The 14,010-nt window shown below is 45.0% G+C and overlaps 1 protein-coding gene across 4 annotated transcripts in view; it reads right to left on the reverse strand.

Moving 5' to 3' along the window:
- IFRD1 (interferon related developmental regulator 1) overlaps window positions 1–10,123 on the reverse strand; it is a 35,469-nt gene extending 25,346 nt beyond the window's left edge. For 2 of the 4 annotated variants that reach the window (XM_056573901.1, XM_056573900.1), the window contains exon 1: window positions 9,938–10,123. In XM_056573901.1, coding sequence (XP_056429876.1) covers window positions 9,938–9,974 — 37 coding nt within the window. In that variant the 5' untranslated portion in view covers window positions 9,975–10,123. Of the gene's footprint in view, window positions 1–9,545; window positions 9,686–9,937 lie in introns of those variants that run through there. The other 2 variants (XM_056573903.1, XM_056573902.1) reach the window with 2 other exon arrangements.
- Window positions 10,124–14,010: the final 3,887 nt, after the last annotated feature.

Genomic DNA, 14,010 nt, shown 5'->3' on the forward strand with positions numbered 1-14,010 from the left:
GGTGGTCTGCCTCCTGCTGTTGCATAACTACAGCTCCCAGCATGCCCTTTTTGCATGCTGGGAGCTGTTGCTCACCTCCAACGATCCTCGCCGCACAGGTCAGTCCCTCGTCGTCTCCGCCGCCGCAGCTGCTCCTGGGGCCCCCGATCCCAACAGGGGCGCCGGGGATCGGGGTCCCCAGCACCTGGGGTGCACGTCCCGCACCCGCTCACGTCCTCCGGAAGAGGGGCGGAGCGGGTGCGGGAGTGACACCCGCAGCAGGCGCCCTGATTGGTCGGCCGGTAATCCGGCCGACGAATCAGGGCGATCGTGAGGTGGCACCAGTGCCACCTCACCCCTGCAGGCTCTGGCTGTTCGGGGCCGTCAGAACGGCCCCGAACAGCCAGTATTTCCGGGTCACCGGGTCACTGGAGACCCGATTGACCCGGAATCGCCGCAGATCGCTGGACTGAATTGTCCAGCGATCTGCGGCGATCGCCGACATGGGGGGACATAATGACCCCCCTGGGCGATATGCCGGGATGCCTGCTGAACGATTTCAGCAGGCATCCGGCTCCGGTCCCCAACCGGCTAGCGGTGGGGGCCGGAATTCCCACGGGCGTATGGATACGCCCTCGGTCCTTAAGGACTCGGCATGCAGGGCGTATCCATACGCCCTATGTCCTGAAGAGGTTAAAAAAAAAAAAAAATAAAAAAAATTGTTTTACATTTGCACACACACAGTATGTCTCAATATACTATGAAGTCACATCTGTCTACCGCAGTGTTTCCCAACCAGGGTGCCTCCAGTTGCTGCAAAACTACAACTCCCAGCATGCCCGGACAGCCAAAGGCTGTCCGGACATGCTGGGAGTTGTAGTTTTGCAACAGCTGGAGGCACGCTAGTCTACAGAATCCTGCTCACTAATACCTGGTTTAGGTTACTGCTGTAAGATACCTAGGCAGAACACAGAAACCATCAAGAAGGAAGCTTCCTGTGATGCAGCTACAATAATAATAATATTATATATATATATATATATATATATATATATATATATATATATATATATATATATATATATATATATATATATATATATATATACACACACACACACACACACACACACACATACACACACACACACACACACACATACACACACACACACACACACACACACACACACAATCATTACCCAGCCCCATTATGATATATGACTGGTAATCTCTAATTCCAGCAGAAGAGAGGTGAAATGTTCTGAACCTTGAGAACCAAGGGATCACATGATAGATACGGTCACCGGAATGGATAAAACATTTATCAAGTGTTTACACAGCACATCAGCCAAAATCTAGAGTGGAAAAATAAATACCCACAGACGTAAAAGACTCCAGCCTTGTTCTGTTTGTTACATAAAGTCATGGAACATTTCAATAAGGAAATGGGATCAGCATTCTGGCTCCTCCTTTAGGTTTAATACTTGCGTATACTATATACATATCCATAGACCACCATTACCAGAAAGGCAATTTTTGTACCATTTGCATAGTATAAGCCAGCGTTTGTCATACAGAACCATGTAGACTTCCACCGAGCAGGACAAAAAGGCACAAAAACATATACCGTGCAATAAACGTATCACTAATTAAGGTATATGCGAAGGATGCAACTAAGTGACATCTATCACACACAAATGTAGTGTAAAAATAGCCTTAGGGTGCTTTCACACCACGTTTTGTACTTTAAAGCATGTCTATGAGCCGACCGGAGTGAACCGCAGCCTCCGGTCGGCTGCGGTTTCCCGACCGTAGGCAAAAACGCGGTTGACCACGTTTTTGCCTGCAGTCGGGAAACCGCATACGGCCGAAAATGCAGCCGACCGGAGGCTGCGGTTCACTCCGGTCGGCTCATAGACATGCATTAAATACGGTTCCCGAAAACGGCTGAGTGCGGGCGCCGCCATTAAGCCCCGCCCACCCCTCCTCCCAGCCGTATTCGGGAACCTTAAGTACAAAATGTGGTGTGAAAGCACCCTTAGTGTTAGGGTGGATGCACACCGTGTTTTTTCTATACAGTTCCTGTATACGGTTTCAAGTTAAAAACTGTACGGAACTGTATAGCAAACCGTATGCATTGACTAAATGTAAACCATATGTCAAACGTATCATCCGTTTTGTGTCTTATATGGTTTTTTACCTGTACCCAAAACTGTAGTCTACCACGTTTTTTGGTCCAGGTGAAAAACCACATTAAAACGTATATTTTTTTTTCAACATAGGAGTCAATGGGAACAGTACAGAACAGTATGTGCGCACGGTTCCATCCGGTTTGCACCATACTGGTTATGACTTTGCACAGTTTTTTTTTCTTGGAATTTCAATCAAACAAGTGAAACTTTATTCAAAATGGAGTGAAGAGTTCTTAAAAACGGATGCAACCAGACATCATTTTTCAAACCGTATACGGATTTTAACCGTATCCGGGTTGAAATTTGTACACACATTTTGATACAGTTTAGTCAGGTTTTGAGGAAGCCATTTTTCATCAAAAACCTGATACGGGAACTGTATTGCAAAAATGTGGTGTGCATGCACCCTTACACAATAGCTGTCTCCAACATGCACCGCTGACCTCTGACATGGATAATAGTAATTTTCATGATTGCAACTCATGAAAAAACTCAGACCAAAATAACAGGTCTTATCATTGAGGCCCAGGGGTTAGAACTGAGATCATATATTTATAGCAGCAGTGTTAGAAATCTTATTATGCAGGAGATCTCCAAGCATGGATGGCCTACGTACTTTGTGGGGCGGGGAAATACATATTTATTAAGAGGCTGAGCTACAGAAACAAGTAGTCCGGTACCTCAGGGCTAGCAAACGTCCTGGTGCAGTGGGAGGAAGGGTGACAGCAGTGACTGGAGCGTTACGCTAGGTATAAAGCTCAGAGGGGGATTAAAGGGGCCACATCAGCCATTGGGTGTAACCCCCTTATGCCGCTGCTCGGCCTCACAAAGACCTAGGCGCCAGGAGGAATTTCTTTAGCCACCATTGCGCCTGGGATTTGTACGTTCTGCCCATTTAAGTCAATGGGCTCGTTGGCAACATGGTAGGCTATTGGCCAACATCCTTTTTTGCATTTGGTTACATTATCAGGCTCAGTCATGCACTGGCTCCATTTTCCACTCATGAAAGGAATCTGCAATCGAGGCCTCAGATATAGGCTTGAACCTAGGTGGGCAAATTTAATGTGTAAGAATGTGTAACCTGTAAACGTATTCAAAGATGTAGACCATATAACATCAGTTCACACAAAGCAAAGTACAACTGGTCATCTCCCTGTACTAATCCATAAAGCACTGACACTGCTAAATACACAGGTCACTTTATAGAGCGGCTTACTACAAATATCACAAACCAAACTCGCTTATTATTCTTCATTAGCTGATTCTTTCCATGCAGACGTACATAAGCCTGCTTTCACACTATAAAATTCATCCGTTTTAAAGAGCCGTTTGATGTTCCGTTATGAAAACCCTGAAAATTGGCCATTAAACGTCCGTTTGAAAATCCCATTATAGTCTATGGGATTTTTACATTATCCATTTTAATCCGTTATAGTCCGTTATGAATAACAGACGTTATTTTGTGATGGGAGAATGGACGGAAGAAATAATGCATGCACTATTTGCACTGTAAAAATCCCATAGACTATAATGGGATTTTCGAACGGACGTTTAATGGCCGATTTTCAGGGTTTTCATAACGGAACATCAAACGGATCTTTAAAACGGATTAATTTTATAGTGTGAAAGCAGCCTAAGACCGGGTTCACACCACGATTTTGCAATACAGTTCCTGTATCATGTTTTTGAGGAAAAACTGATTCCTCAAAACCGGACTATACTGTATCAAAACCTGTGTACAAATTGAAAAATAATGTCTGGTTGCATCTGTTTTAAGAAGAAGAAAAAAAACAAATTTTTTAACTTTTCACTCCATTATAAATAAAGTTTCACTTGTTTGACTGAAATTCCAAGAAAAAACTTTCGGTGTCAAAAACCGTATGGGACCGTACGCACATACGGTTCTGTACAGTTCCCATTGACTACAATGTTTGTAAAAAATAAATAAATAAAAAACACAAGATTACAGTTTCAATACGGTTTTTTGCCCGGACCAAAAACCGTGGTATGCTACGGTTTTGGATACGGGGGAAAAAAAAACTGAAAACCGTACAAGATGCAAAATGGATGCAACCGGATGCATAATTTAGCATGTGGTTTTCAATGGAGAATTAATGCATACGGTTTTCAAACTCAAAACGTATATGGGAACTGTATTGCAAAAACGTGGTGTGAAGCATGCCTTACTCTAGCAGCTGTTACCTACACCCTGTGATATTGGCACAATCGCTGAGGAAGGACAACCCCTGTGGCTGTATGCCAGGAACATGCAAGTCACCCATCAGCTGTCTGCCTCCAACATTATCTCCTAGACTTCTACAAGAAACATGACTTGGCAAATAGTCCGGTGATATGCAGAATTTAAGTGAAGCTTCACCTTTGGTGACCCTAAACCATTACCACCACAAACATATTCCCAACCAGAGAGGCCTGCACCAACAGAAGAGGAGAATACTGGAACGATTACAGGTTCAGTTTACACCCCCTCATTACTATGGGGGAGGTTTATCAAAACCTGTGTAGAGAAGAGCGGTGCAGTGGCCATAGCAACCAGATTGCTTCTATCATTTTTCACAAGCCCTTTTTAAAGATAGACGAAGCACTCTTATTGGTTGCTATGGGCAACTGCACCACTTTACCTCTACCATCTCCCCCATGTCACTGTAGTCCACTCAATAACTTTCATGTGTGGCCATAATATGCTAATGTGAAACCAGCCTAGAGCCACAATCCCATATGCCAGTGCAGTGTTTCCCAACTAGGGTGCCTCCAGCTGTGGCCAAACTACAACTCCCAGCATGCCCGGACAGCCTCTGGCTGTCCGGGCATGCTGGGAGTTGTAGTTTGGCCACAGCTGGAGGAACCCTGGTTGGGAAACACTGTGCCAGTGATTGCACGCCACCAAAACCACATCTCCATGCATTTACCATTTGCCACACAATGTAGCTGACAATCCCATTAATCTGACATGGCAATCGTTCAATGAATCGGGAACAATTTTGTCTGTGCATTCAACGGCATTTGGGAAGGCAGCGCAAGAGTGCCCAATTACATATTGAGTGCTTACATGTACTAGTGGCATCATACTAAAATAATCGCAGCAAATCAGTTACAAGGCAAACAAAGAGGTTCCCCGGTGGAAATTTTTATTTTTTTTTTATCAACTGGTGCCAGAAAGTTAAACAGATTTGTAAATGACTTCTATTAAAAAATCTTAAGCCTTCGGGTACTTATTAGCTGCTGAATACTACAGAAGAAATTCTTATCTTTTTGGAACACAGTGCTCTCTGCTGACATCTCTGTCCATTTTAGGAAGTGTCCAGAGCAGCATATGTTTTCTATGGGGATTTTCTCCTACTCTGGACAGTTCTTAAAATAGACAGATGTCAGCAGAGAGCACTGTGCTTGCGATTCAGCAGAGAGCTCCTCTGTAGTATTCAGCAGCTAATAAGTACTGAAAGGATTAAGATTTTTACAAATCTGTTTAACTTTCTGGCACCAGTTGATTTAAAATAAATAAATAAATAAATAAATAAAGAAGGTTTTCCACCGGAGTACCCCTTTAAGCACATTCTGTGCTAAATCCTTATGAATCCCGTACCCAAAACCGTAGCCTACCACGGCTTTCGGTGCGGGTGAAAAACCGTATCTTTTTTTTAACATAGGAGTCAATAGGAACTATATAGAACTGTATGTGCGTACAGTTCCATACGGTTTTTGACACCTAAAGTTTTTTTTACTTGGAATTTCAATCAAACAAGTGAAACTTTATTCATAATGGAGTGAAAAGTTTAAACGTATAGTTTTTTTTCTTAACGGATGCAACCGGACATCATTTATTCAAACTGTATACGGTTTTCAACAATATAAGGGTTTAAAATTTGTACACCGGTTTTGATACTGTTTAGTCCGGTTTTGAGGAATCAGGTTTTTCATCAAAAACCAGATATGGGAACTGTATTGCAAAAATGTGGTGTGAACGCAGCCTAAGAGCCATTATAACAGCAGTATATAGCCCCACTAGCAATATCTTGATAGGTGGAAGGCTCTGCATTGCCAAGTACCGAGGTAAACTTCCCAGAATGTCTCGTTGGCCTGCACCAAGATATTGCTTCACAGAAACTTCCTGCTGTCTCTGGATAGAGAAATAAATGTAGAGGGAAGTAGCTTAGAGGAAAATACCAATTTACTTATCTGCCAGAAAATAGCAGAACAATAATGGGAATAAGATAGATAAGTGTCAATTAAGGCTGATCTGAGATGACCGGATCCACTACAAGAATACCAACAAGATGTAGCTAGCCACAACCAAACTAACCTTAACCCTGCAGTGACCCTAAAAACAAATGCATATTCGGGGAGATGTATCAAAACCTGTACAGAGGGAAAGTTGTCCTGTTGCCCATAGCAACCAATCAAATTGCTTTCATTTCTGAAAAGGCCTCTGGAAAATTAAAGAAGGAATCTGGTTGTTATGGGCAACTCCACAACTTTTCCTCTGGACAGGTTTTGATAAATCTCTCCCATTGCTCTTTAAAAATTACATTTCCAGCACTTGACTTGTATTCCAGGATTTGCTTCACTGCAGGTGAGACTGGAGAACTTACAAAGATTCTCTGATGATGAAGTTCTAAATGTTATAATCATCATCATCTGAAAAGAACTTGCTGTCTGCACTGAACAATAGCTAAACCTATTCCTCCACAGCATTCGACCTTGTTGACAGGCGCGGTGTCACAGTCAGGTGGTCCCTTGCATTATAGACACTAGTGTATCCCATTCAATTTAACAGGGTCTGTCAGCTTGGTCTGGTATCTGATTATTTAGCAGGATTTCAGCAGATAAACAAAAAATTGTGCTTGCAGGGTTTTCCTGCCCGCTCAGGTCCTGCTATAAATGGATCTGCCTGACCGGAGCTCCAACACCGGTGTGAACACAGCCGTACAGGTGCCAAGATGTTCCATTTGTTATCATTGATTAGGCATCATGGAATACTAAGCATTATCCACTGCAGGTATAACAAGTGGCCACTGCCAAGCTTCCTCAGAGGCGTCACCTGCCAAGCCCATATAACTGGGCAAACGTCTGAAAATAGCTCTGCTAAAAGGCAGGCGTCACTGAAGAAAGTCAAGCACAGTATCTACAAAGTCACTGAACCTTCTATGTGGATTAGAAAACCTTCATATTAGGGCCGAGGCTTCTGCCATTTGTATAACCTAACAGAACATAGATCATTGTTGGCTTAGTGAGACATCTTTAAGGATTTTTATTTTAGAGGGTCAAACTAAATCCAAGAAACCTCATGTAATTCCCCATTTCTTCTGGCTAATATTTTGTCCAATGTCACAATTTGACAACTATGGTAAAGTAGCAGTATATACCTCTATCTAGAGACAGCCATGTCTACTGCACACAAGCCAGATGATGGAGGGGCGATGCATCCTTGTGGTTTACAGTAGCGTAGCCAGTTTGTAGGAACCTCCAATTTACCCAGCAGTATGAACAGTGCCAGCAGGACAAATGTGGCACAAGCAAATCACAATGTAGTGTCCCAATAGTACTGATACTAGAGCTGGGCAGTACGACCAAAAATGTGTATCACGGTATTTGTAAATTAAGGCGGTTCCATAGTATTTAACGGTATTTACCCCCCCCCCCCCCCCATCATGTGATGGGCGCTGCTTCCCCCTCGGTTATTATGAGCCCAGCGCTGCGCTATCCCCCACATCAGGGGGATTAATCATATGTCCCCCACGTGCGCTTCTCTCCCCCCCCCGCCAAATAGTTATCAGCCGCTGTGCTGTACTGTACTGTACTCTGTATTCCTGTGCCCGGGCTGCAAATATTAAAAAACAAACTTTAACTCACCATCTTCCTACATTCCCCCGTTGCTCCGGAACCGGCCTTACGGTCCTCCGCTGCTCTTGCTGCTTCCTAGGGATGGGAACATCACAGAGCCGTCAGCCTATCACCAGCCGCAGCCCTGTCCTGCCTCGGCCAGTGATAGGCTGAGCGCACTGTTACGTAAGGAGCTGGCCAGCTCCTTACATGACAGTGCACTCAGCCCATCACCGGCCGAGGCGGACATCGCTGTGGCCGATGATAGGCTGACTGCTCTGTGACGTTCCCGGCGGGTGACATGATTAGTTGCCCGATGTGGCGACAGTGCGCTGCGGCTGATAATTCATTAATTCGAGGGGGGCGGTCCAACCGGTATGGGAAAAATTCATTTCGCGCAGGAAGAAATTTTCGGTATTTGGTATGAACCGGTATACCGCCCAGCACTAACTGATACATGTGCAGCATTCTCCACTCAACTCCTGTGAAACATGACACTGAATTGACCCCATTCAAGTCAGTGCGATCCATCAGGACTCAGCAGTGTCAGTAGCACTCTGGCCCATTCAGGGTCCATTTGACACAAAAAATAAAGCTGAACAGACTACGAACGCGTTGGAGCACAAGGTAGTGTGTACCTAGCCTTACCCTGTCTATGCGGTGAAGCTTGTAGTCAGTAGAAGTGACCCAAAACGACCCTGATGTATCAAAACATGTACAAAAAACTGGAGAGATTTTACCCACATCCACCAACCACAACTCCGCTTTCATATCGAAACAAGCTCTGGTAAAGCGAAAGCTGAGCTGTGATTGGTCGATGTGGGCTTTTAAAATCTCTCTAGTTTTTTCGCAAACACTTTAAATTGCCTTCTGGACTGTGTTCCTGGATCTCTGTTGTGTGACCTGTATCCTTATCATACAGACTTCCCATATGAAGAGAGGCAATATCCTTCCCTAAAAACTTCTTCTGGAAGCAGCTTACCTACTGCAGAAAAAACCAATCATGTCCATTGTCCAATCCCCCTCACTCCCCAACATCTGCAGGTGGGAACATGGCAAAAGGCCCCATATTTGTGATCGCTAGCTGGCTGAGGGGAATCATCTAAAACAGTGGTCTCCAAATTGGCTGTTCAGCTGTTGCAAAACTACAATTGCCAGTATAAATAGATGTTATGGGGTCAATATGCTCCTATAAGGGATCTGAACACATGTTCACCACTAGCCATACACCTTAGATCAGTGGTCTTCCAGCTGTTTCGAAACTACAACTCCCAGCATGCCCGGACAGCCTTTGGCTGTCCGGGCATGCTGGGAGTTGTAGTTTCACAACAGCTGGAAGACCACTGATCTAAGGTGTGTTCAGATCCCTTATAGGAGCATATTGACCCCATAGCATCTATTAGGAAGAAGGCATTATATATGGACAGCCATTAAGGGGGATCTCTCCAGCCTCCATTGATATCGGCATTTCATGAGTGTTAGAGAGGCAGATCCCCCCTTTAGGTTAGGCCTTCTAATAGCACATGCACTTACACAGGCCTGAGCTCAGGTGTAGCAGCAGTCACCAGTTTGTTAGTGTAATGTATCTCTATGGATATCACTCCAACCACTGACTGAGGCCTCACAGCTGACAGCCGCATTCTCGTGTACGTCACACACTCTGACGTCACCACCAGCTGGGCTCCGGCCGGGAACACGCCATGCCCAGACAGCGGTGACGCACGCAGGCCAGCGGGGCATGTGACACAGGATTACCCCGCACCCATAACCCCACTAAATAACGGCTAAACTGAAGCGCTACGTACACTGGGAATTGTAGTCTATACCCCACGAATCATCTACGTAACCGGGTGCTAGGGACAACAACCCCCGACAAGCACTGCGCCCCCTCCCCAGCACTAGGCCTCCCCCATCCCCCGGCTCACCCGCGGGCCGGCTGCTCCTCTTCTTGGATTTCGGCATGGCTGCGGCGCTCTTCTCGTCCCCGCTTTTAGCTCAGCGCGTCGGGCGTCGCTGCTGGTTCCTCGGTGTTAGAGTAAAGATCAGCCGATGGAAGAGCACTTTTTACTAAAACGTCTCTCAGGAATAAGGTTTGAGTCTTCTATCGGCAGATGGGAGAAATGTTTGAAAGAAGAACTGAATGAAACTCCGGTGAATGCCTGTGAATAAAGACGATACATTTTACCTCTGAACACCTCGGGATGGAGCTTTGCGCGCCGCTGCTCGGCCTTATATAAGCGCGGCCCGTGACGTCAGCGAGGCTGACCTTTCCTGTCGACCAATCCCTAGCGGAGAGCGCGTCCCTTCACTCGCGTCCTCGCGGCCATGTTATCTGTGGGAAAAGGTGCCCGGAGCTGTGTTGTGTGTGTGGTGACCGTCACGCTGCGCCGTGCTGTAAATGAGGAGGTCCCCTGTTTATATACTATGAAAGAGATTTATTAAAACCTGTATAGATGAAAAAGTGGTGCAGTTTCCCGTAGCAACCAATCCTTTTTTTTTTTTAAATGTCTCTACAAAATGAAAGAAGCAATCTAATTGGTTGCTATGGGCAACTGGTCAACATCTGCACAAATTTTCCTAAAACTCCCTCTGAGGCTAGATTTTTATACCACAGTTTCTGGTCCGGTCAGAAAACCATATACAGGGCAAAAATGAGACAACCGGAGTCAGCGTTTGACTCCGGTCAGCTCATTGAAATGAATGGGCTTCGGGCCAGATCCAGCGGTTTTCGCCCCTCCCAACCGGATCCAGCACCCGTACACTACAAACGGAGTGGGAACCCACCCTCAACAAGCATCTGCTGCTGTATTAAAATGTTTTAACCAAATGCCTCCCCTACATGTTTTGTGGCACCAGCCACGTCTTCAAGGGTGTAGAGGCAAGTGGCGCGCGGGGCCAACTTTTGAGCTTGTTAGAACCCTTCCCTACTTGATACTTCCAATCATAATAACTTTTACTATGTCCATCAATGTCCAACTGAACCACGAATGCTAATATTCGTACTACAAAGGTCATACACCAAATTCACATGCATTGCACAGGATCCAGCACTGTAAAAAGACAATTTCCTGCACTTGTGATCATGTGAATCTAAGGATGACTTTCCATTGTATCATCCCGGTCACATGACTCCAGGGATGCGGTTACAATGTATTACAGTAGAATCTCCCTTAAGCGGACACTCATGGGGAAAAATAAACTGTTCGCTTTTTAGAGATGTTTCCTACTGGGAAAAAAGGCTTAATCTTTCTAAATGACCGAATACCGTACTGTACTCACTCCAGAGTGTAATTACCTATAAAACACTATAACAAATATTACAGAGGAATCCCCCAGTGCCATTTAATCACCCCTTATCACTCCCCTGTACCATTTCAACCTCCCCCCCCCCCCTGTGCCATTTTAGTCCCCCTCTTGATCCTTCCAATGCCACTTCATTCCTCCACCCTTAACCCCCACCTCCCGTTCCACTTTATTCTCTCTGTTCCAAATCATCCCCCCCCCCCTTTATTACCCTGTGCCACATCATTTCCCCTTGATGCCCCACTTTGCCATTTCATTCTCCCTTTATTACCCTCTGTGCAAATTCATTCCCCCTGTGCAAATTCATTGCCTCTTTATCCCCTTGTCACTTTATGCCCCCTATGCCATATCATCCCCCCACCCCTTGTGCACATTTCCCCTTCCCTTTCCCTCCTCCTCTAAGAGAGTTTGACATTCTCCTCTCGTCCTCTGCGCTGTGTTCACTCAAAGGTTGCGAGCAGTGGCGGCTACCAGCATTGGCGCTCCTGACATCACTTGTCACTGCTGCTCTCAGTAAGTGCAGCGCAGAGGATGTCAGGAGAACATCAAACCTGCTTAGAGCCCCTGCACCTAAGCCTGCTGGTCAGGTAAGAAGAACAACAGGGTGAGGAGGGAATGGGAAAAGTGATGTGGCACAAGGTGTTAGGGATTGATGATTTGGCACAGGGGGTTTAAAGTGGCACGGGGATAAAGGTGGAATGAAATGGCACGGGGGGATGAAATGGTACAGGTGGGATGAAAAGGGGAAAGAAATGGCACAGGGAAAATGAAATGGCACAGGGGGTGGTAAAGAAGGGGTTATGAGTTTGTACAAAGGGTAATAAAAGGGGAATGAGATGGCAAAGGGGGATCCAGGAGAAATGATGTGGCACAGGGGGTAATAAGGTGGGGGGATGATTTGGCACAGGGGGAATAAAGTGGCACGGGGGTAATCAGAGGGGGGTGGGGGCAGATTATGTGGTCAGTGGACGTACAGAAGCAGGTCACCTGGGAGCCCGGGCCTCTTAATAGGGTATTGGCTTTACCCCCCTATTGGGTGTGTTTTATCCCCTACTGGGTGTGTCCGCTATTGGGATTTTCCCCTACTTGCAAGGTGCAATTACATTAAAGCATACCAGTCAGATCCAACAAAAAAAAAAATATTTTTTAAATATGTCACTCAGTACCTAATCCTGACCATGTACATCTAATTTTTGTGTGTCTAGCACCTTTATTTGTTTTTTTATTACACTTTTAATTTAGCTCACTGGTCAGAATTCCTCTCAAAGGGAGGAGGCGTGGCCTCACTGCAGGTCTCCGCCCCCTCCCTCAGTATGCTGTCTGCTCACATCTCCCCTAGCATTAGCAAAACTACAACTCCCAGCTTGTCCTCACTGACAGTAACGGGACACAAGCTGACAATGGGAGGATTTTTCCTCCAGCTGTGAGCCCTGCCCTCAGAGCTGTCACACTCAAGAAAGTGTGTCCACAGCAGGACTAGTATGTTTCCAAGCAAACGGGGGGGGGGGGGGGGGGGGGGTCAGTTGTTTGACTGGCTTTTTCACTATGAAATACTGAAAATTTTCTAATGAAAGCAATTGCAAAACCTATTGGTTTTGCATGCTTTACAACATCTCAAAAGTTTTTGTATCCGACAGTGCCCATTTAAGTCTTATGCCGGGGAGTAAAAAATTGCCCACTATTGGGAGGTGTCCACTAGAGGAGATTTTTTTTTCCAAAGAGTTTTAAGTGGTTTTAGGTAAAAGCAAACAACATACAATATTTAAATCTATAAATGAACTCACAGCAGTGAATAATAACAAAGATCATAATAATGAGGCGGCTTCAAGTCAAAAGCAAACAGGTAAAGTCATCAAAAATAGAATTAAGGCTCAGCTGTGGGAGAGCCGACAGGAAGACGTGAGTGGACAACCTTTCTGGATCACGACATCCAGAAGGACCCTAATTTAGCGCCTCTAAAACAGTTTGTAAACTTATTATTAACAACTAAAGCTCAGCCATGATATATGAGCAGATATATTGAGCAGAATAAACTATTTCCCGGGGAAACTAGGAAATGACGTGACAAAGACAGGAACATGAAGGAGAAACAAAACATAGAAAGACACATAAAGTGAAATGAGAGGGAGATAAAAAAGAGGGAAAGATAAAGTAGAGGAGGGGAAGGAGTTCCAAAGGCTAAAGACCAAGTCAAGGAGAGGTACTTAAATACTCAATCCAAGGCTGCCAGGTAGCATCGAAAGCTTTTTGTGAATCAAAGAGAATACTAGTCAATTTATCGTTAGCCATAATCCAATTCTGCTTGGATTTAAAAAGCTGAAAAGGAACGGAAGTCGACTTCCAACTGATTGTTAACATAATCTTGGCAGCTAGAAAGATGTAGTAGATACGTTTATGTTTTCCATTGGATATATTAGAGATGGGTGCATTCAATAAGGCCTGCTCTGGTGACTTTTTAAGATTAATATCTGTAACAGATAATATTAAATGGTATATACGTATCCAAAAGAGTCATACGCTAGGGCAGTCCCACCAGTCATGGAACATAGTACCCGTCTGCTGACATTTACAAAAACAAGCGGGAGACACCAAGGGGTACATCTTCTAAAAAGTAATGAAATTATCTAGTGGTTTGATGCTCAATCTGTCGATGAAGTCACCTATGTGAAGAAGATCCTTATTGGACCACCAAGAG

Source organism: Hyla sarda, chromosome 4, assembly GCF_029499605.1.
Source record: "Hyla sarda isolate aHylSar1 chromosome 4, aHylSar1.hap1, whole genome shotgun sequence".
NCBI classification, from domain to species: domain Eukaryota; kingdom Metazoa; phylum Chordata; class Amphibia; order Anura; family Hylidae; genus Hyla; species Hyla sarda.